This window comes from Rhinichthys klamathensis, unplaced genomic scaffold (genome assembly GCF_029890125.1).
Source record: "Rhinichthys klamathensis goyatoka isolate OS25496 unplaced genomic scaffold, OSU_Roscu_1.1 h1tg000934l_1, whole genome shotgun sequence".
Classification (NCBI taxonomy): Eukaryota; Metazoa; Chordata; class Actinopteri; order Cypriniformes; family Leuciscidae; genus Rhinichthys; species Rhinichthys klamathensis.
The window spans coordinates 94664-116560 of NW_026607263.1; the positions used below are offsets into that span (position 1 = coordinate 94664).

At 39.9% G+C, this 21897-nt stretch overlaps 1 protein-coding gene and 1 long non-coding RNA gene across 7 annotated transcripts in view; both read right to left on the bottom strand.

The window, feature by feature from the left end:
• Positions 1 to 1007: 1007 nt before the first annotated feature.
• On the bottom strand, positions 1008 to 1806 carry LOC130078600 (uncharacterized). Its single transcript, XR_008805946.1, has 2 exons — positions 1083 to 1806; positions 1008 to 1047 (listed from the first exon to the last, which is right to left on the bottom strand). It is a non-coding gene; the product is annotated as an uncharacterized LOC130078600 (long non-coding RNA).
• Positions 1807 to 1924: 118 nt separating this feature from the next.
• Positions 1925 to 21897, bottom strand: part of rasa3 (RAS p21 protein activator 3) — a 49216-nt gene continuing 29243 nt past the window's right edge. For 2 of the 6 annotated variants that reach the window (XM_056244157.1, XM_056244154.1), the window contains exons 13-24: positions 21679 to 21802; positions 19413 to 19519; positions 19237 to 19314; positions 17365 to 17442; positions 10688 to 10761; positions 10539 to 10586; positions 9595 to 9713; positions 6733 to 6815; positions 5951 to 6159; positions 4951 to 5054; positions 3188 to 3371; positions 1925 to 2668 (exon numbers count right to left, since the gene is read on the bottom strand). In XM_056244157.1, coding sequence (XP_056100132.1) covers positions 2593 to 2668; positions 3188 to 3371; positions 4951 to 5054; positions 5951 to 6159; positions 6733 to 6815; positions 9595 to 9713; positions 10539 to 10586; positions 10688 to 10761; positions 17365 to 17442; positions 19237 to 19314; positions 19413 to 19519; positions 21679 to 21802 — 1284 coding nt within the window. In that variant the 3' untranslated portion in view covers positions 1925 to 2592. The remainder of the gene's footprint in view (positions 2669 to 3187; positions 3372 to 4950; positions 5055 to 5950; positions 6160 to 6732; positions 6816 to 9594; positions 9714 to 10538; positions 10587 to 10687; positions 10762 to 17364; positions 17443 to 19236; positions 19315 to 19412; positions 19520 to 21678; positions 21803 to 21897) is intronic. The other 4 variants (XM_056244160.1, XM_056244159.1, XM_056244155.1 and 1 more) reach the window with 3 other exon arrangements.

The following is a 21897-nucleotide window of genomic DNA, read 5'->3' on the forward strand; positions in this document are numbered from 1 at the left end:
TTAGCATAAGTGAACACGCCAGTGCTAAAGTTGACTAAAAAATCATCTTTTGGAAATTGATCTTAATGCCTTAATTAAAAAAACGAGGAAACCTCCAACCTTTAAGGACACCAATTTTCTTTGTGGATGAATAATGTATCGCAAATAAATAAATGTTTTTCCTTAAAATACAGGGTTATAAGTCAGGACACACTGTGTTAAATCCCCATAGAGGGGCAGATTTATATTTTTAAAGGCCAGTTATTTCATGGATCCAGGACACTATGATCCTGATAAAGTTTCCTCTGCGTTTTTGAGGTTTGCGCAGAGATTTTTTCTTAAAAAAATTAAATCAAAACTTTTCACAATTATACGGCTTGCCGTGGGTCCTGTTTCAAGGTTTGCGTTTTCGAGCCACAGCCACTGTTGTTATGCGAGTGCGCGTTAAGGGTGTTCAGTAGAGCGGTGTCGTGTTAGCGGCCGCTAAGGTAATAACTAATGATCTTTACAACGGAAGTGAATCAATCAAAACTAACTTTATCTGGACAATAACTTTATTCTAGAGACCTGGTCGCCACAGACACTGAGGTTTCAGCTCGTACTAAACACATCAGAGCTCCAGGACTACACCACTACTGACCCAAAGCACAAGAAAAGTGCTCAGAATCAATAATTTTGAGACTGCAGAAGTTGGATATGCAATTGAATTTGGGGAAACCACTTGAAACATTTGTTGTGTTGAGATATTTCAATCACTTATGTTTGATTTGTTCATTGCAAACGGCTGAAAGTCTGTACATTTTGGCAATAAACCTGATTTGCAATGGGGGGGGTTTAATAATTTAATAGTTTGATTACACCTGTATTCTCCACAGATGTTCTAAGCCCAACGAGGAGCTTAAACTTTCCTCCGGATGGAAGGTTATACGGGACAGCAAAACTATATTTGTGTTTTGAGTCATTTCTCATCTCAGTGATTCTTCTGTGTTTGGTGACCGCATTAGAGAATAAAGACTCGGACACGGATCTCTTTGCTATTGCCTTCATTTGGAATAAAGAAGCGTGTGTCTGGTTTACTCAGTTGGTCTGTTCACACGCGTCACATGAGCACACGTCACACACACACACACACGGCTGTCCCTTCATCAATTACTCAGATCCAGAATTGCTCATAAGTGACATTATTGCATTCTTCATACTGTGCGTTTGGATTATTTTCAGGGTTTTTTCTCTTCACAAAAGCATTATTCTGTGATATAAAAATAAATAGCAATTAATTTGGGGGCTGAAATGCAGAATTACTGAAACATGCGTGACTGAAGGATGTACAGAAACACAATAACTGGAGTGTGAACAAAATTACAACTCCATACTAACGTCTGCGGACACAGAAGAAGGTAAGCGTGAATCTCCAGCGCATATTTCACCCCGAAATCATAAGGAAATAAGAAATGATTTTCCCCGTACAGAAAATAAAGCATCAGTATTTGTCAAATTACTGTGAAAAATATTTGAATATTAGAATAATGTGAATTTGAAGGGTTAATGCGTTTAATTGTCTTCAAAATAGTCAGAATGCCGGAAAATGGCTTTGAGTTTCTTTACTAATTATGTAAATATTAAAATATGTGTATACATATATAAATAACTATAAAAATATATATATATTTACACACACACATTTACATTTTGTTCATTTAGCAGACACTTTTATCCAAAGTGACAAATGAGGAATACAAGCTATTCGTCTTAAGTGAATATATAATGTATACGTCTATATATTTATATATATTCTTTTGATTTAAGGGTGAAATATGACCAGGACATGTTTTTTTATGAAATGCATCAAAATAATCACATCCATATCAAACGTCTCAATAAATTGTGACTGTGAGTTATTATTCATTATTAATCAATAAAACACACTCATGCGCGCTCGCTTCAGTTTCACACACGCACACACACACACACACACACACACAGAGAATTTAAAACACGTTCCTACAGGACGTGACACACAACAGGAAGTATAAAAACACAAATATCCAGCAGAGACGTTCATGTGATGCTGAACACACACAACTGGACCCACAAACCGTCAGAAACTCGTTTAGTGTCACATGCTGGGATGAGGACGTCTGGCATGCTCCGACACACACGACACGTTTCCCACAATGCAGCACGTCTTCAGCTGCTAGTGAAAGGGTGAGTCAACACTGGACACATCTGAACGGAGGGCAAGTGCAGGCAGAAACAGAGCACAACATTTCCCATCATCTAGTTACACCAGTTAAAAACACAGTTAGAGTTCACCAGAACACCTGAAACCCTGTGAACGCAAAGGATTGTGGTCCTGAAGACTTCAGCTGCAATCCTCCGTTATAAAAGCATCCACAACTAGAGGACGTCTCATCGCCTTCCAGCTTAAAAACATCATAAAATGTTAAAACGCGCGTGTGAGGCGAAGCTACATCGTCCACTGTCGCGAGCGTGACGCATGTTCAGAGGAAGCCGTCGTTCGGTTATCGTATATAAAAACACCAGAGTTTCAGCTTTCGTCTGTGGCCGCCGCCCTGTCAATCACAACTGTTGCCACGGAGACGGTGGGCGTGGTCAGATGGAGTAGGTGGAGCTCTCTGACTGCTGGCGGACGTAGCACTGGAAGCTCTGATCACCGATTGGATGTTCCCTGTAAACACAAACGTGATGGAAGTGGGAATGTCTAACTACCAACTTGTGCAACTTGATCAAAGTGATTGTATCTACAGGTGAAACTCGAAAAATTAGAATATCGTGCAAAAGTTAATTTATTTCAGTAATTCAACTTAAAAGGTGAAACTAATATATTATATAGACTCTTTACATGCAAAGTGAGATATTTCAAGCCTTTATTTGTTATAATTGTGATGATTATGGCTTACAGCTTATGAAAACCCCAAATTCAAAATTAGAATATTGTGAAAAGCTGTAAGCCATAATCATCAAAATTATAACAAATAAAGGCTTGAAATATCTCACTTTGCATGTAATGAGTCTATATAATATATTAGTTTCACCTTTTAAGTTGACTTACTGAAATAAATGCACTTTTGCAGGAGTTTCACCTGTATAAGGCATAAAAATATAAAGATATGATGAACATCAACATCATGATTTTCCTGTTGAGCTGCTTTGAGAGGAGGTGTGTTGTGGACCGCGTGACACTCACTGGCTGCCATACTTGGTCTTCCTGAACTTGTCCCGCTTGTACTGCGTGTGCTGCTGCTCCAGCGTCTGCACGGCCGAGATGACGAGCCGCAGGGTTTTATACGTCTCCTGCGGGTCGTCGATCACGAACGTGGAGTATTCCTCCTGCTCCGGCCCGTCGTACACCGACTTACTGCCACACGCCTCTGGGGGAGAGAAGACACGCGTTACAGGACTCATGCATCGCGCTCGCAACAGCAGGGTCAAGGGTTCGCATGAATCCAACACACACTACCAGTCAAAAGGTTTGGCTTTCTTTATGTTTTTAAAAGAAGTCTCATCAAGGCTGCATTTATTTGATTAGCAATATAAAAAAACAGTAATATTGTTAAATATTATTCTAATGTAAATCAGCTGTTTTCTATGTGAATATACAGTAAAGTGTAATTTATTCCTGTGATCAAAGCTGAATTTCAGCATCATTACTCCAGTCTTCAGTGTCACATGATCCTTGAGAAATCACTCTAATATGAGTCGATGGATACATTTTTTAATTGAAAATTGAACAAATAAGCTTTCCATTGATGTATGGTTTGTTATGATAGGACAATTTTTGGCTATTTGAGGGTGAGGGTGCAAAAAAATCAAAACATTGAGAAAATCTCCTTTAAAGTTGTGCATTTATGTTGGTGATTTACTGCATTCACTCACAAAAATACATGTTTTATATATTAACGGTAGGAAATGTACGAAATATTTCCATGGATCGTGATCTTTACTTAATATCCTAATGATTTTTGGCATCAAAGAAAAATCGATAATTTTGACTCATAAGATGCACTGTGCGACTTTGATAAATAGAAAGTTCAAAAGAACAGCGTTTATTTGAAATAGAATCTTTTGTAACATTAAAAATGTCTTTACTGTCACTTTTGATCAATTTAATTAATCCTTGGTGAATAAAAGTATTGATTTCTTTTATTTATTTCCCCCCCAAAAATAAAATAAAAATTCTCACTGACTCCAAACTTTTGAACGCTAGTGTTTAATGTTACAAAAGCTTTCGACTTCAGATAAATGCTGTTCTTTTGAACTTTCTATTCATCAAAGAATCCTGAAATAAAATGTAAATAACTGTTTTTAACACTGATAATAATCATAAATGTGTCTTGAGCATCAGATCATCATATTAGAGTGATTTCTGAAGGATCATGTGACACTGAAGACTGGAGTAATGATGCTGAACATACAGCTTTGATCACAGGAATAAATTACACTTTACTGTATATTCACATAGACAACAGCTGATTTACATTATAATAATATTTCACTGTTTTTACTGTACTTTCTAATCAAATAAATGCAGCCTTGGTGAGCAAAAGAGACTTCTTTTAAAAACATGAAAAATCGTACCGAAAAATTGTTGCAATGTGCTAAATAAATATTTGCATAATTTGTAATTGATTTATTCTTTGAAAATGTTATATTCATTTATGCAATTGCAATGCCTTGATTTTAGTAAAGTTTGTACACAGTCATAGCCATAAATGCAATGGTACTAATAATTGGCATAATTTCTTTCGGTGTTTCGGTTTTCGGCCTTGGTTTCCTCTTTTTTGGTTTTGGCCAAGAATTTTCATTTCGGTGCATCCCTACTTTTGACTGGTAGTGTGTATGTAATGCTCTCTCTCTTTCTCTCTCTCTCTCTCTCTCTCTCACACACACACACACACACACACACACACACACACACACACACACACACACACACACACACACACTCACCCTGCATCTTCACCAGTTTGGACATGTATGTGCTGTAGAGCGAGTAGATCCTCTCGGTCTCTCGGTCTCCATCCACGTCCAGCTGGATGTTGGCGGGAAGACCCCTGAGCGACACAACACACACATGATCACATCACACACACACCATGCATCAAACTGAAGCCTACAGACGCAAAATAGTGCAATAAAAGAAACACTTAAATGTGTGTTTTGGATGTTTTCTGTCCACTAGTTTAAGAAGACGACGTGTTATACAAGCAAAATAGCTCAAAGCTTTGAGATGTAAAGGCGCTATAGAAAAGAAAGTTTGTTATTACAGTGTTTCCGCTACCATTGTTTTGGGGCAAAATTATATAAAAAAAAACAAAAAACAAAAAAAAAAACCCTACTATTTTAGATGAATAAATACAAAATAGACTGTGTGTGAATATTAACCCGCAAAAAGACTATTTAAATACGAATCCTGCATGTTCTGTGTGAATGAATGGTGCAGACGAGGCGCAGTTTCATTAACCTCACACACACACACACACACACACACGTGACGCTCGCGCTGTTTTTTGCCTATACGAGGACACGGATGCATGAACTTCATCTCCAGAGCCGCTCTGAGAGTCGCTTCGGGAGCATTTAACCGCTTCATATGAGAAACTATCATCGTACAGAAACTCAAAGGTCTTCACGGCAACCCGTCAAAATAAAAGTTCGGTTTAACTTAACTTAAATATATTACTGTTGTACAGCAGAATTTGGATGCGTCTCAATGTAATAATAATAATAATACCACTAATACAAATAAATGATCATCAAAAAACTTTTATTTAAGGGAATAATCACAATTCTTCTTCTTCCATGTTTTAATTTTAACAGTAAAGCTAATTATGCATAAATGTTTATTTACCAAATTTATGTGCACTAAAAACGCACCGATACAAACAACCGCCTTCCGAGTCTATGCCAACAGCAGGTCCTCGTAACACTAGCGGTTATTGTGACTCACCCCGTGCAGGGCGTGCAGCCGGGCGCCGCGTCCGCCGAGAGCTTGCAGCACAGCCAGTGTCCGTTCAGGAACGCCGACGGGTGGAACGTGCTCAAGCGCTTGCGGTTGCACTGACTGACTTTGGTCAAGATGTCGATCCAGTCGCGAGCCTCAACACAGTTATTAGCCTGGATGTAGAGCGCCCTCTCTGGCTGGATGACCTGGAACATCTGCAGACACAGGCAAACCAAACATTATTCAACATTTCTCACATTCTCACAGTTTATTCGCTATAATGGTGATAAACATGAGCAGAACTCAGAGTTCTCAGATCAGTGGATATTTGACTGGTTTTGTCCGTCCTTCTGTTCGACTCTCACACATGAATTATGTTGAATATCTGTCAGCTGTTAAATTGAACTACACAATTAGATAATACCAGTTTAGCTCAACCAGTGACCAAGCAATGCTTCATGTTGTTCAGTGTGTGTGTAAAAAGAGCATTAGCAATTACAGAAAACACACTTCAGCAAAACATGATCAGCTCAAAGTGTCCGAATCATTTCTGCTCCCGATCTTTACTGGTAGTCACTGTATGAAGAATTATTGGGTGTAATATGTCACAGTTTACTTTATTTTGCTCTCCTCACTTACAGAAATGAACTATAGTGTCCTGCACACACTAGTGAAACAATATCACACATTACATCTGGTGTCTGAGTGATGTTTGGTTTGACTGTGTGTAGAAACACAGACGCTGCATAAACACTCATCAAATGTGACTGTGAAAGAGTTCCTCTTACGTTCTTCATCTTGAAGGACTCTTCCTCGAGTCTCTCCACAGCCAGGATGTTTTCTATAGGGATGCTGCAGAGAGCGCCCTCTCCTGGACACAACACACACACACACACACATCAGCACTGGAGATCACACACCCTCATCAATGACCGACACACACCGGACTGGGCGCATGTCAGTATAAACGGAGTACAGACAGGAACATCTTTGAATCATTAGTGTGTGTGTGTCAGTGTTTTCTGCAGGTCTTCAGTTTTTGTCTGTTTTCGGTCAACAAAAACATTTTAATTAATATAATCAATTTAATTCTATACACTAGCGTTCAAACATTAAGATTTCATAATGTTTCTGAAAGAGTCTCTTCTGCTCACCAAGGCTGTGTTTATTTGATCAAAAATGACAGCTGTTTTCTATGTGAATATATAGTAAAGTGTAATTGAAATATTAATATATTTAAATAATATTTATTATTAATTATTACTTATTTATGTTCTGTGATCAAAGCTGTATGTTCAGCATCATTACTCCAGTCTTCAGTGTCACATGATCCTTCAGAAATCACTCTAATATGAGGATCTGATGATCAAGACACATTTATGATTATTATCAGTGTTAAAAACAGTTCATATTTTTGTGGAAACCGTCATACATTTTATTTTTCAGGATTCTTTGATGAATAGAAAGTTCAAAAGAACAGCATTTATTTGAAATATAATCTTTTGTAACACTATTAAAGTCACTTTTGATCGATTTTTATTTTTTATTACTTTTATTGAAGTTTTCTGACAACAACAACAACAACAAAAAAAAAGGACAAAAAAAAAAGAAAAGGAAAACATACATTAAACAAAATCAAAGGAGGCCAAGGAGGAGTTACCTAGTACAATTGAAACAAAAATAAGTCTAGTTGTAAACATCGGAATCACTGATCAATAAACCTTATAATTACAATACTTCTACCATCTTTTACGCAGTTTACCAGGAGCCCAATCCGTAGAATCTCACAAAGTTAACACCCAGTATACAGTATTGTATTGGGCAGAAAAGTTATGCAGTTTCCAGGGTCAAAAAATGGGTCCACTTTCTCCATTTTTCTTTAAATGATGATTCTCTTAACCTTATAGTGTAGGTTAATTTTTCCATAATAAAAATGCTTTGAATTAAACTTGTCCATTGCTGTAGATCTGGGATGTTCGATTTGAGCCAAAGTCTAGTGATAGCCTTTCGGGCCGCGGATAATAAAATTTTGGATAAATACAGGTCCTCCTTCCGCACACTTTCTTTGATGTTTCCGAGAAACATAACTTCACTTTTAATCGATTTAATGCCTCCTTGATGAATAAAAGTATAACTCGTTTTTTAAATCTTACCCCAAACTTTTGAACAGTAGTAAATATTTTAACCAAGACATTATTAATATTCAAAACGTACATATAATGTTGCATTTATTTGAAACAGAATCTTTTGTAACATTTTAAATGCCTTTACTGTCACTTTTGATGAATAAAAGTATTAATTTCTTTGAAACTTTTGAACTGTAGTGTGTGATTCATGACAATATAAACTCATAATGATTTGATGCATCGAAATTCTGGAATATTTGCCATTATTTCTGTCGACTGATGAGCAACTTCCTCAAAATGCATCATTATGAAAAATAAATATTCAGGAATTGATTATTTATTGTTTTCTTTTAATAATGCATGCATCACATCATGAATCAGTGTAATGTGTCTCTATATGGACCGTTATTGAGATATTGATGATGATGACCTGATGATGGGATCACAAACACACACACACACACACACACACACACACACACACACACACAGATGATCCTCCACAGACGCCTCACACACACACACACACACACACACACACACAGATGATCCTCCACAGACGCCTCACACACACACACACACACACACACACACACACACACACACACACACACACACAGATGATCCTCCACAGACGCCTCACACACACACACACACACACACACACAGATGATCCTCCACAGACGCCTCACACACACACACACACACACACACACACACACACACAGATGATCCTCCACAGACGCCTCACACACACACACACACACACACACACACACACACACACACACACACACACACACACACACACAGATGATCCTCCACAGACGCCTCACACACACACACACACACACACACACACACACACACACACACACACACACACACACACACACACACACAGATGATCCTCCACAGACGCCTCACACACACACACACACACACACACACACACACACACACAGATGATCCTCCACAGACGCCTCACATACACACACACACACACACACACACACACACACACACACACACACACACACACACAGATGATCCTCCACAGACGCCACACACACACACACACACACACACACACACACACACACACACACACACACACACACAGATGATCCTCCACAGACGCCTCACACACACACACACACACACACACACACACACACACACACACACACACACACAGATGATCCTCCACAGACGCCTCACACACACACACACACACACACACACACACACACACACACACACACAGATGATCCTTCACAGACGCCTCACACACACACACACACACACACACACACACAGATGATCCTCCACAGACGCCTCACACACACACACACACACACACACACACACACACACACACACACACACAGATGATCCTCCACAGACGCCTCACACACACACACACACACACACACACACACACAAACACACACAGATGATCCTCACACACACACACACACGCAGATGATCCTCACACACCTGTAGTGAGAGTTCAGGACGAACCTTTTGCGTTACCTTTGGTTTTATGGTAGGTGAACTCGTGGTTGGTGAGGCGGAACCATCTCTTCTTGAAGTTCTTCAGACCGAAGCGGTTTCGCCCTTGAGCTCGTTTGATCATGAACCTGGAAGAACAGAAACACCTTTCAGAAACTCAAACTCCCTCCGGTCTCACACACACACACACACACACACACAGCCGACAGGGAACGCCATCTCAAGGTTACGATCAAACGCTCTTCCAGTGACGCTAATAGAACGATCGTTCAGTTTTCTGGTCTTTAATAATGTCCTCAAAACGTTAGCACAAAACATTATATATAGGAATATATGAATTTCAGTAAATATTGTGTAAAATAGGTGAATATTTAATATCTGCATTCTCATTACTTGGAAAGAAAAATCACTGATGGGATCCTTTTAATATTTCAATAGATTTTCAATAGATGGAAATTGAGAATAAATAAGCAAATGGAGCACAGCTCAAGCACACACACACACACACACGCGCGCGCACGCACGCACGCATAGAAGAAACAGAAGAAAAAGTGTGATTATTTCCTAAAAAAATTATTTCTGATAGTTTATTATTATTAGTGTTAGTATTATTATTAAATTGAGATATCTAAATCCGACTGTACAACAGTAATATATTATCAAGTTAAACCGAACTGTAATTTTGACGGGTTGTGGTGAAGACCTTTGAGTTTCCGTGTGTTAATGATATAACGATAGTTTTTCTTAAATGAACTGTAAAAAGGCTCTGGGAATGAAGTTCATGCATTCACGTTCTCATATAGTGCGTCCCAGCCCTAAGGGGGAGTCCAGCAGGAACATCACGGCTAGAACACAGATTTGGATAATCTAGTTCAGTCTCGGATACTGGGGAGGTCATGATGAGGGTCACGAGGTCAAAGGTCACAATGGCATCTAACACAGGTGAGTCTTACCTGCCAGAGCCCTTGGCATCAAACCTCTTAATAACGAGTTTAACGCTCCTGCGTCCAGCAGAGAAACATAAACACACACACACTGATAAAGCCTCTGTGTCATGTGACGGCCGTACGAGCCGTGTGATTGGACCGTGAGCGTCTCTCACCCTTCCTTCAGCATGATGGGCGTCTCGATGCTCTTCTGATCCCACCGAGCCGAGGACGATATCAGATCCAGGAACTGTGACAGAGAGGAAGCGTGTGTGAGTGTGTAGAACGTCACAGAGATACAGGCAAACCAACATTATTCACACACTTCAACATTTCTCACATTATCACAGTTTATTCGCTATAATGGTGTTAAACATGAGCAGAACTCAAGAGTTCTCAGATCAGTGGATATTTGACTGGTTTTGTCCGTCCTTCTGTTCGACTCTCACACATGAATTATGTTGAATATCTGTCAGCTGTTAAATTGAACTACACAATTAGATAATACCAGTTTAGCTCAACCAGTGACCAAGCAATGCTTCATGTTGTTCAGTGTGTGTGTAAAAAGAGCATTAGCAATTACAGAAAACACACTTCAGCAAAACATGATCAGCTCAAAGTGTCCGAATCATTTCTGCTCCCGATCTTTACTGGTAGTCAGGGCTGGACTGGGACAAAAAATCGGCCCGGGCATTTTGGCCCAGACTGGCCCACTATATAACACAACCGAACTTTGCACGCCCTTGAATATGTATACCAACTCCTATTAAAACCACTAATGCCATAAGTGAATAGGAGTGAGTAAGAGTTAACCGATGAAATAACTACTAAGTTGAACTAGACTCCACAGTGATGAATCCTAAAGAAAGCTATAAGCTGGGATAGCAATACCGTTTTTTCCCACAGGTTTTTGTGATATCTGTGGTGAGTGCACCTCTGTCCCTCTAGGGGGGTTCGGGGGTATGCTCCCCCGTAAGAAAATTTTGTGCTTTTTAATGTTAAATTCATCAATCTGGTGCACTTTGAGAGTTAAAGATAAAGAGCTCCAACCCATATTCAGTGTGCAAATTGAACAAAGAAAAACTCAAAACTCTTTTAGTTGTGATATAGTGTCTGTCTACATTACACTACTACATAATAATAGTTATAATATTAATCCCATGGCAGTAATAGCCATATGTTGTAAAACAAATGCACTGAAAAATAAAAGCAACTTTCATAATTAGTTTCGTACTAATTTCTATACAGAGATAAGCACATGATCTTTTATTTTGACGGAAACGGCATCGAGCTTTTATTTTGAAGAAAAATATGGTTTACAAACTCATCACTCATTATTGTCTCATTACAATTCTAATAAAATGCGTAATCGTCAAATATGCAGATGTGTAAATAATGCGTAACTGGGTAGTGGGTTCCTACATAGCCTAATGGTGTGTTCACACCGAACGCGAATTTAATTATTTGGGCGAGTAGATTACATACAAAGTCAATGCAAAGACGCATCATTTGCGCCGGGCGTTGCGAATGACGCGAATTGGGCGACGCGTTTGTCGCGAATGTCCTCCGCGCAAGTTGAAAAATTTGAACTGGAGCGAATGTTCAAGCGTCTAACTAAACGCGATAGACGCGTATTTGACGCTCTATTCGCGTTCGGTGTGAACACACCATAAGTGTTGTGACAGTGTAGCCTAGTTCTGCTTACCACAGTTCTCTGCACTCACTCATCTCTCTCCTTATCCTCCTCTCTATCCTCACTCATCTCTCTCCTTATCCTCCTCACTATCCTCACTCATCTCTCTCCTTATCCTCCTCACTATCCTCACTCATCTCTCTCCTTATCCTCCTCTCTATCCTCACTCATCTCTCTCCTTATCCTCCTCACTATCCTCACTCATCTCTCTCCTTATCCTCCTCTCTATCCTCACTCATCTCTCTCCTTATCCTCCTCACTATCCTCACTCATCTCTCTCCTTATCCTCCTCACTATCCTCACTCATCTCTCTCCTTATCCTCCTCTCTATCCTCACTCATCTCTCTCCTTATCCTCCTCTCTATCCTCACTCATCTCTCTCCTTATCCTCCTCTCTATCCTCACTCATCTCTCTCCTTATCCTCCTCTCTATCCTCACTCATCTCTCTCCTTATCCTCCTCTCTATCCTCACTCATCTCTCTCCTTATCCTCCTCTCTATCCTCACTCATCTCTCTCCTTATCCTCCTCTCTATCCTCACTCATCTCTCTCCTTATCCTCCTCACTATCCTCACTCATCTCTCTCCTTATCCTCCTCACTATCCTCACTCATCTCTCTCCTTATCCTCCTCTCTATCCTCACTCATCTCTCTCCTTATCCTCCTCTCTATCCTCACTCATCTCTCTCCTTATCCTCCTCACTATCCTCACTCATCTCTCTCCTTATCCTCCTCTCTATCCTCACTCATCTCTCTCCTTATCCTCCTCACTATCCTCACTCATCTCTCTCCTTATCCTCCTCTCTATCCTCACTCATCTCTCTCCTTATCCTCCTCACTATCCTCACTCATCTCTCTCCTTATCCTCCTCACTATCCTCACTCATCTCTCTCCTTATCCTCCTCACTATCCTCACTCATCTCTCTCCTTATCCTCCTCTCTATCCTCACTCATCTCTCTCCTTATCCTCCTCACTATCCTCACTCATCTCTCTCCTTATCCTCCTCTCTATCCTCACTCATCTCTCTCCTTATCCTCCTCACTATCCTCACTCATCTCTCTCCTTATCCTCCTCACTATCCTCACTCATCTCTCTCCTTATCCTCCTCACTATCCTCACTCATCTCTCTCCTTATCCTCCTCTCTATCCTCACTCATCTCTCTCCTTATCCTCCTCACTATCCTCACTCATCTCTCTCCTTATCCTCCTCACTATCCTCACTCATCTCTCTCCTTATCCTCCTCTCTATCCTCACTCATCTCTCTCCTTATCCTCCTCTCTATCCTCACTCATCTCTCTCCTTATCCTCCTCTCTATCCTCACTCATCTCTCTCCTTATCCTCCTCTCTATCCTCACTCATCTCTCTCCTTATCCTCCTCTCTATCCTCACTCATCTCTCTCCTTATCCTCCTCTCTATCCTCACTCATCTCTCTCCTTATCCTCCTCACTATCCTCACTCATCTCTCTCCTTATCCTCCTCACTATCCTCACTCATCTCTCTCCTTATCCTCCTCTCTATCCTCACTCATCTCTCTCCTTATCCTCCTCTCTATCCTCACTCATCTCTCTCCTTATCCTCCTCTCTATCCTCACTCATCTCTCTCCTTATCCTCCTCTCTATCCTCACTCATCTCTCTCCTTATCCTCCTCACTATCCTCACTCATCTCTCTCCTTATCCTCCTCACTATCCTCACTCATCTCTCTCCTTATCCTCCTCACTATCCTCACTCATCTCTCTCCTTATCCTCCTCACTATCCTCACTCATCTCTCTCCTTATCCTCCTCTCTATCCTCACTCATCTCTCTCCTTATCCTCCTCTCTATCCTCACTCATCTCTCTCCTTATCCTCCTCTCTATCCTCACTCATCTCTCTCCTTATCCTCCTCTCTATCCTCACTCATCTCTCTCCTTATCCTCCTCTCTATCCTCACTCATCTCTCTCCTTATCCTCCTCACTATCCTCACTCATCTCTCTCCTTATCCTCCTCACTATCCTCACTCATCTCTCTCCTTATCCTCCTCACTATCCTCACTCATCTCTCTCCTTATCCTCCTCACTATCCTCACTCATCTCTCTCCTTATCCTCCTCACTATCCTCACTCATCTCTCTCCTTATCCTCCTCACTATCCTCACTCATCTCTCTCCTTATCCTCCTCTCTATCCTCACTCATCTCTCTCCTTATCCTCCTCTCTATCCTCACTCATCTCTCTCCTTATCCTCCTCTCTATCCTCACTCATCTCTCTCCTTATCCTCCTCACTATCCTCACTCATCTCTCTCCTTATCCTCCTCACTATCCTCACTCATCTCTCTCCTTATCCTCCTCACTATCCTCACTCATCTCTCTCCTTATCCTCCTCACTATCCTCACTCATCTCTCTCCTTATCCTCCTCTCTATCCTCACTCATCTCTCTCCTTATCCTCCTCACTATCCTCACTCATCTCTCTCCTTATCCTCCTCTCTATCCTCACTCATCTCTCTCCTTATCCTCCTCACTATCCTCACTCATCTCTCTCCTTATCCTCCTCTCTATCCTCACTCATCTCTCTCCTTATCCTCCTCACTATCCTCACTCATCTCTCTCCTTATCCTCCTCTCTATCCTCACTCATCTCTCTCCTTATCCTCCTCTCTATCCTCACTCATCTCTCTCCTTATCCTCCTCTCTATCCTCACTCATCTCTCTCCTTATCCTCCTCTCTATCCTCACTCATCTCTCTCCTTATCCTCCTCTCTATCCTCACTCATCTCTCTCCTTATCCTCCTCTCTATCCTCACTCATCTCTCTCCTTATCCTCCTCTCTATCCTCACTCATCTCTCTCCTTATCCTCCTCTCTATCCTCACTCATCTCTCTCCTTATCCTCCTCTCTATCCTCACTCATCTCTCTCCTTATCCTCCTCACTATCCTCACTCATCTCTCTCCTTATCCTCCTCACTATCCTCACTCATCTCTCTCCTTATCCTCCTCTCTATCCTCACTCATCTCTCTCCTTATCCTCCTCTCTATCCTCACTCATCTCTCTCCTTATCCTCCTCACTATCCTCACTCATCTCTCTCCTTATCCTCCTCTCTATCCTCACTCATCTCTCTCCTTATCCTCCTCTCTATCCTCACTCATCTCTCTCCTTATCCTCCTCACTATCCTCACTCATCTCTCTCCTTATCCTCCTCTCTATCCTCACTCATCTCTCTCCTTATCCTCCTCTCTATCCTCACTCATCTCTCTCCTTATCCTCCTCTCTATCCTCACTCATCTCTCTCCTTATCCTCCTCTCTATCCTCACTCATCTCTCTCCTTATCCTCCTCTCTATCCTCACTCATCTCTCTCCTTATCCTCCTCTCTATCCTCACTCATCTCTCTCCTTATCCTCCTCACTATCCTCACTCATCTCTCTCCTTATCCTCCTCTCTATCCTCACTCATCTCTCTCCTTATCCTCCTCTCTATCCTCACTCATCTCTCTCCTTATCCTCCTCTCTATCCTCACTCATCTCTCTCCTTATCCTCCTCACTATCCTCACTCATCTCTCTCCTTATCCTCCTCTCTATCCTCACTCATCTCTCTCCTTATCCTCCTCTCTATCCTCACTCATCTCTCTCCTTATCCTCCTCTCTATCCTCACTCATCTCTCTCCTTATCCTCCTCTCTATCCTCACTCATCTCTCTCCTTATCCTCCTCTCTATCCTCACTCATCTCTCTCCTTATCCTCCTCACTATCCTCACTCATCTCTCTCCTTATCCTCCTCACTATCCTCACTCATCTCTCTCCTTATCCTCACTATCCTCACTCATCTCTCTCCTTATCCTCCTCACTATCCTCACTCATCTCTCTCCTTATCCTCCTCACTATCCAAACTCATCTCTCTCCTTATCCTCCTCACTATCCTCACTCATCTCTCTCCTTATCCTCCTCACTATCCTCACTCATCTCTCTCCTTATCCTCCTCACTATCCTCACTCATCTCTCTCCTTATCCTCCTCTCTATCCTCACTCATCTCTCTCCTTATCCTCCTCTCTATCCTCACTCATCTCTCTCCTTATCCTCCTCACTATCCTCACTCATCTCTCTCCTTATCCTCCTCTCTATCCTCACTCATCTCTCTCCTTATCCTCCTCACTATCCTCACTCATCTCTCTCCTTATCCTCCTCACTATCCTCACTCATCTCTCTCCTTATCCTCCTCACTATCCTCACTCATCTCTCTCCTTATCCTCCTCTCTATCCTCACTCATCTCTCTCCTTATCCTCCTCTCTATCCTCACTCATCTCTCTCCTTATCCTCCTCACTATCCTCACTCATCTCTCTCCTTATCCTCCTCACTATCCTCACTCATCTCTCTCCTTATCCTCACTATCCTCACTCATCTCTCTCCTTATCCTCCTCACTATCCTCACTCATCTCTCTCCTTATCCTCCTCACTATCCTCACTCATCTCTCTCCTTATCCTCCTCACTATCCAAACTCATCTCTCTCCTTATCCTCCTCACTATCCTCCTCAGACACTTGAAGGGCCTTTGAAGTTTCTTTTTTCACGCTATTTCTCTGCACATTCCTTGCGTTTCTTCTCCATCGCTCTGACTATTTTGACAGATACACACTGACATTGCTCGCTCACTCAGAGCTCAAAGGGGGAGGAGTTTAAAGATGTGATTGGACCAGCCCAGTGTCAATCAAGAAAATAACCAATGGGCCGCTGATTTACGCGTTTCATCATGCGCCGGTCTGTGAGAAAAAGAAAAACCTACACTGACTTTTTTGTCCAATGCATTACACCGGCACAAAGATCCCAGAGCCGCCAATTAAACAAAACTAAACGCAATGGGCCGCCGATATATGAGTTTTGTGGGCCGTTCAAAAATAAATAAATAAATAAATAAATTAATTAATTAAGTATGAGATGTATCGGCCCACAAAGCACGTCGGCCCACCGGGGAAATGCCCGGTATGCCCGATGGCCAGTCCAGCCCTGCTGGTAGTCACTGTATGAAGAATTATTGGGTGTAATATGTCACAGTTTACTTTATTTTGCTCTCCTCACTTACAGAAATGAACTATAGTGTCCTAGTAAAATAAATAAAAAATGATATCTGGTGTCTGAGTAACTTCTGGTTTGCCTGTGTGATGTTAGAGACACGAGACTCACGTTCTTCACCGCATCAGCGTACTTTTGTTCATTGAAGTAGTCGTGGAAAGCGGCCATGTAGGACTCTTTGAAATTGGCCTGTAACAACGAGAAGAGAAGAGCTAAATCTCCACATCAACTTACAACGTTATTTCTGAATGTTCTCTGGATGTTTAAAAAAAGTTTCGGTAACACTTTACTTGAAGGGGTGTGCATAAGACTGACATTACACCTTCATAATCATGACATAACACACATCATGAATATGAAGGAGGGTTTACGCATGTTTATGACAACTGTCATTAAGTGTCATTCGCTCAATTATGACATTTTGAATGCAAATATGACATTGTTTGAGATGTCTTTGTTATGACAACTTGACATAAACCAATACATCATAATCTGTCATAAATCTGTCATAAACTTGACATAGCAGATGAATTATCAAACTTAAGAAAGCACTTAGCTTTATGGGTGAACATTACTTTAAACTGTCAGGTGGTTTTGACATCGGCTGTCATGAGGCATTATAACTGTGTCATGAATATTTTTCTTGACCTCGACTACAGTGGTACACATTGAATTTGTCATTAAAATGTTATAATGCCTCATGACAGCCAATGTCAAAACCAACCACATGACAGTTTAATGTAATGTTAACCCATAAAGCTAAGTGCTTTCTTAAGTTTGATAATTCATTTGCTATGTCATGTTTATAACATATTTAAGACAGATTATGATGTATTGGTAATGTCAAGTTGTCATAACAAAGACATCTCAAACAATGTCATATTTGCATTAAAAATGTCATAATTGAGCGAATGACACTTAATGACAGTTGTCATAAACATGCATAAACCCTCCTTCATATTTATGACATGTGTCCCGGTGTAATGTCAGTCTTATGCACACCCCTTCAAGTAAAGTGTTACCAAAGGTTCTTCTTGGTTATGAGAACGTTAAGGGAACATTACAATCTTCAACATTATGGAATGTTACTTTTAAATGTTCTATGAAAGTTTTGAAACAAGTTACACTTATGACAGACATTATGACAGACCAGATAACGTCCTATTATTCAGAATATCAGTGTTTACGTCATAATCACTACATTTTAATGAGTTAAAAAGTCTAAATCTTTTTCTGTATATATGTATTTTTTTGTGTGGAAAACACAAACCTTGTTATGCTGTGGCATTACTTGTTTTTTATTAAAAATAATAGTATGATCTTTACAGAGTTGTTTTTTTTTTTTACTAAAACTGTTAAAAAATATATATTTTCGCTAATTGAAATTAAGCTGAAGATCAAATATAATATTGGATGGAAAACTTAAATAAAAAAACTAAAAATGTTAGCCATGAAGAAAAAAACTGGAAAAAAAAGTTTTAAATATTAAAATGACTAAAACTAAAACATAGCGTAATTTTTTCATTAAAGCTATATAAATAAATAAATAAATAAATAAATAAATATATATAAAAAACTGATACTATATACTAAAACTGAAAGAAAAATGTATTAATTAAATCTATATAGAAATATTGAAAAAACTAAAAATAACAAAAATGCCAAAAGCACATATAAAATTATTAACAGTAAAACTGAAAGAAAAATGTATGTGTTAAATTTATTTCGAAATATTGAAAAAAACACAAACTAAGGAAAATGCCGAAAGCACACATATATTAACACAAAATTAACACAGGGTCTTTCACATTTCAGGAAGTGACATCATCACGGTCCAGACAGAGGACAGTTTCTCTTACAGTCCTTTTCAGTATTTCACTGTAGTTACACTGTTTTCATGCTCTAATGAATCATATATTATATTATAGATAATGTAGCACTGTAGGATGTGTAAATATGAATAGCTGTTGTGAACACACTTACAGATTTGGACTTGGCCAGGCTTCCCAGAGTTTGGATGGTTTTGGAAATGAGCGTCAGCGTCCGAGACGTGCAGGGATCCTTTACACACACAACAAGAGACAGAACGGATAAGAATGAAGCATCGGATGAGGAGCTGAACGGAGTGTGTGTGTGTGTGGAGTGTGTTGTACACACACCGGGTGATGAGGTCGCAGGTGGAAGAGGCTCGGGGACAGGATCGCCGGAGCGAAGAAGCGGAGGAAGATGAAGCTACTGACAGCCGTGTAGCGAACATCCGGGTCGACTGAGAACACACACACACACACACACACACACACACAGCATCATCATCACGGATCTCACGGCTCATGATAATAAATAATCTCTTCTGAGAACGTTTGAAACATCCATTTTTTTTATGTTTAAAAAAGAATAATAATTAAGGGAACATTCCATTTTATAGTTCTGCAAACATTATATTAATGTTACTTCTGAATGTTCGGATGTTCTTTTAATAATGTTTTTAAAACTGAAATCCTGGTTATATGAACGTAAGGGAACATTCCATTCTTCAAACATTATGGAAACGTTACATTTGAATGTTCTCTGAACGTTCCGAAACACGGCGTTACATTTGAAGACCGTCAGATGAACATCCAACTGACACATTTCAGAAAAACATTCCATGAATTATGTACAAGTAATATTTTTTAATGTTTTGAGAACATTATTAAACCAGATAACTTTGAATGAACGTTCTATTAACATTCCTGGAAGAACATGTCCATAACTTTGCAAACGTTATTTCTGAATATTTTCTGAACGTTTAAAACATCCAGTTTTTTTTAATGTTTTAAAAAAAAATCTTGGTAGTGTGAATATATACGGAACATTCTATTTTATAATTTTGCAAACATTATATTAATGTTACTTTTGAATGTTCCCAGACCAACTTCTAGTTTTTAAAATGTTTAATTCCCAGTTATATGAATGTAAGGGAACATTTAATTCTTCAAACATTATGGAAACGTTACTTTTGAATGTTCTCAAATGTTAGATGAATTTTAGAATTATGCACAAGTACATTATTAAACCAGATAACTTTGAATGAAGCGTTCCTGGAAGAACATGAGTTCATACTTTGAGAGAACGCTGTGTGAATCTAATCCTGCTCTCTGCAGTGTTGCTGTGTGGCCTGAAGGTGGCGGTGTAACCCTGACGGAGGAACGCTGGAGAACACAAGAAGTATTCTGGAGAAACCAAAATACACACACCACTGACCCCTTGTCTACTCACATGACGTATTTCCTGTATAAGGTTCATGTAGGCGTGATGACGAAGTGTGTGCAGAACGTTTGATCACCCGATGGGACACACTGATAGTGTTGCAAAAATGGGTAACACTTTACAATAAGATTCATTAGTTAACATATTAACTATCATGAACTAACCATGAGCAATACATTTCTTACTGTATTTGTTAATCTTTGTTAGTTAATATAAATACAGCTATTGTTTGTTCATGTTAGTTCACAGTTCAGTAACTAATGTTAACAAGATATTAATAAAGTATTAGTAAATGCTGCAATTTAACATTAACAAAGATTAATAAATGCGGTATACGTGCAGTTCATGTTAACTAATGAACCTTATTGTGAAGTGTTACCCAAAAATGCACGTGTTTACAGAGCTTTGTTTAGATTTTCAATACTTTGCATTTTAAGTAAGCTTCTAAATGTGTGGTCATGTGACAGACGACACAGACAAAATGGTGCTTCTAATTAAGTGATAAAAAGCAGTTGTACACATAGCCTACTCATCTTTGCACCAATAAAAAGACACTTTAACAATTTGTTTTACTACCAAATTACATTACAGTCTGACATGTTTCTTGTCCACAACACGACAAGATTGTAGGAGTCAAAATCGTGTAATCTGACGCAGTGACTATCGTAACAGACCGTCGTACAAATCGCGTAATCTTTTAACCAGGCGTGAAATGAAGCAAAGGGAGATCTGAGTCCACTCTTGTGTACATGAACAGTGTGAATGCAAACGAGAACTGGGACTTTTTTGGCCAAGTCACATCTGAGTAACTGGCAGACCTCGGGTTTTGTTTCAACTCCTTTAAAGAGAAACTCTTTCTATTGATTTTAAATTGATTATTGCCCAGCTCAGAGTTATCCGGTCTTTAATAATGTTCTCCAAAACATTATGTATTCATCGTTCATGGAACATTTTTCTGAAACGTTTTAATTGGATGTTCGTTCAAAACGTTCCCAAAATGTTTGATTGAATGGAATGTTTCCTTAACGTTCACATAACCAAGAATGTTTAATAACACAGGCCGCGTTTCCCGAGTTGATCGTGCTTCTGGGAAACGCAGCCCTGGACGTTTTGAGAAATGATGTTTTCCTAGCAACATTAGCCAAGCGTTCTTAGCACGTGTTTGTGAGCGTGTACCCTGGAAGCGTGAGGCCGCAGACTCCCTCAGGGAGAAGAAGATGTCACACATGACCGTCGGGCAGCTCACACCCGAGCTCGTGATGGCGCTGAAGATCCGGTCCACGTACTGGCGGAGGTTTTCCTGGCGAGACAAGAACATTAGTATAATATAGTAGAAAATAATCCACTTCCTGGGAGAATAATCGCCAATTCTGAAAACTTGGAGCGAGTATAAAA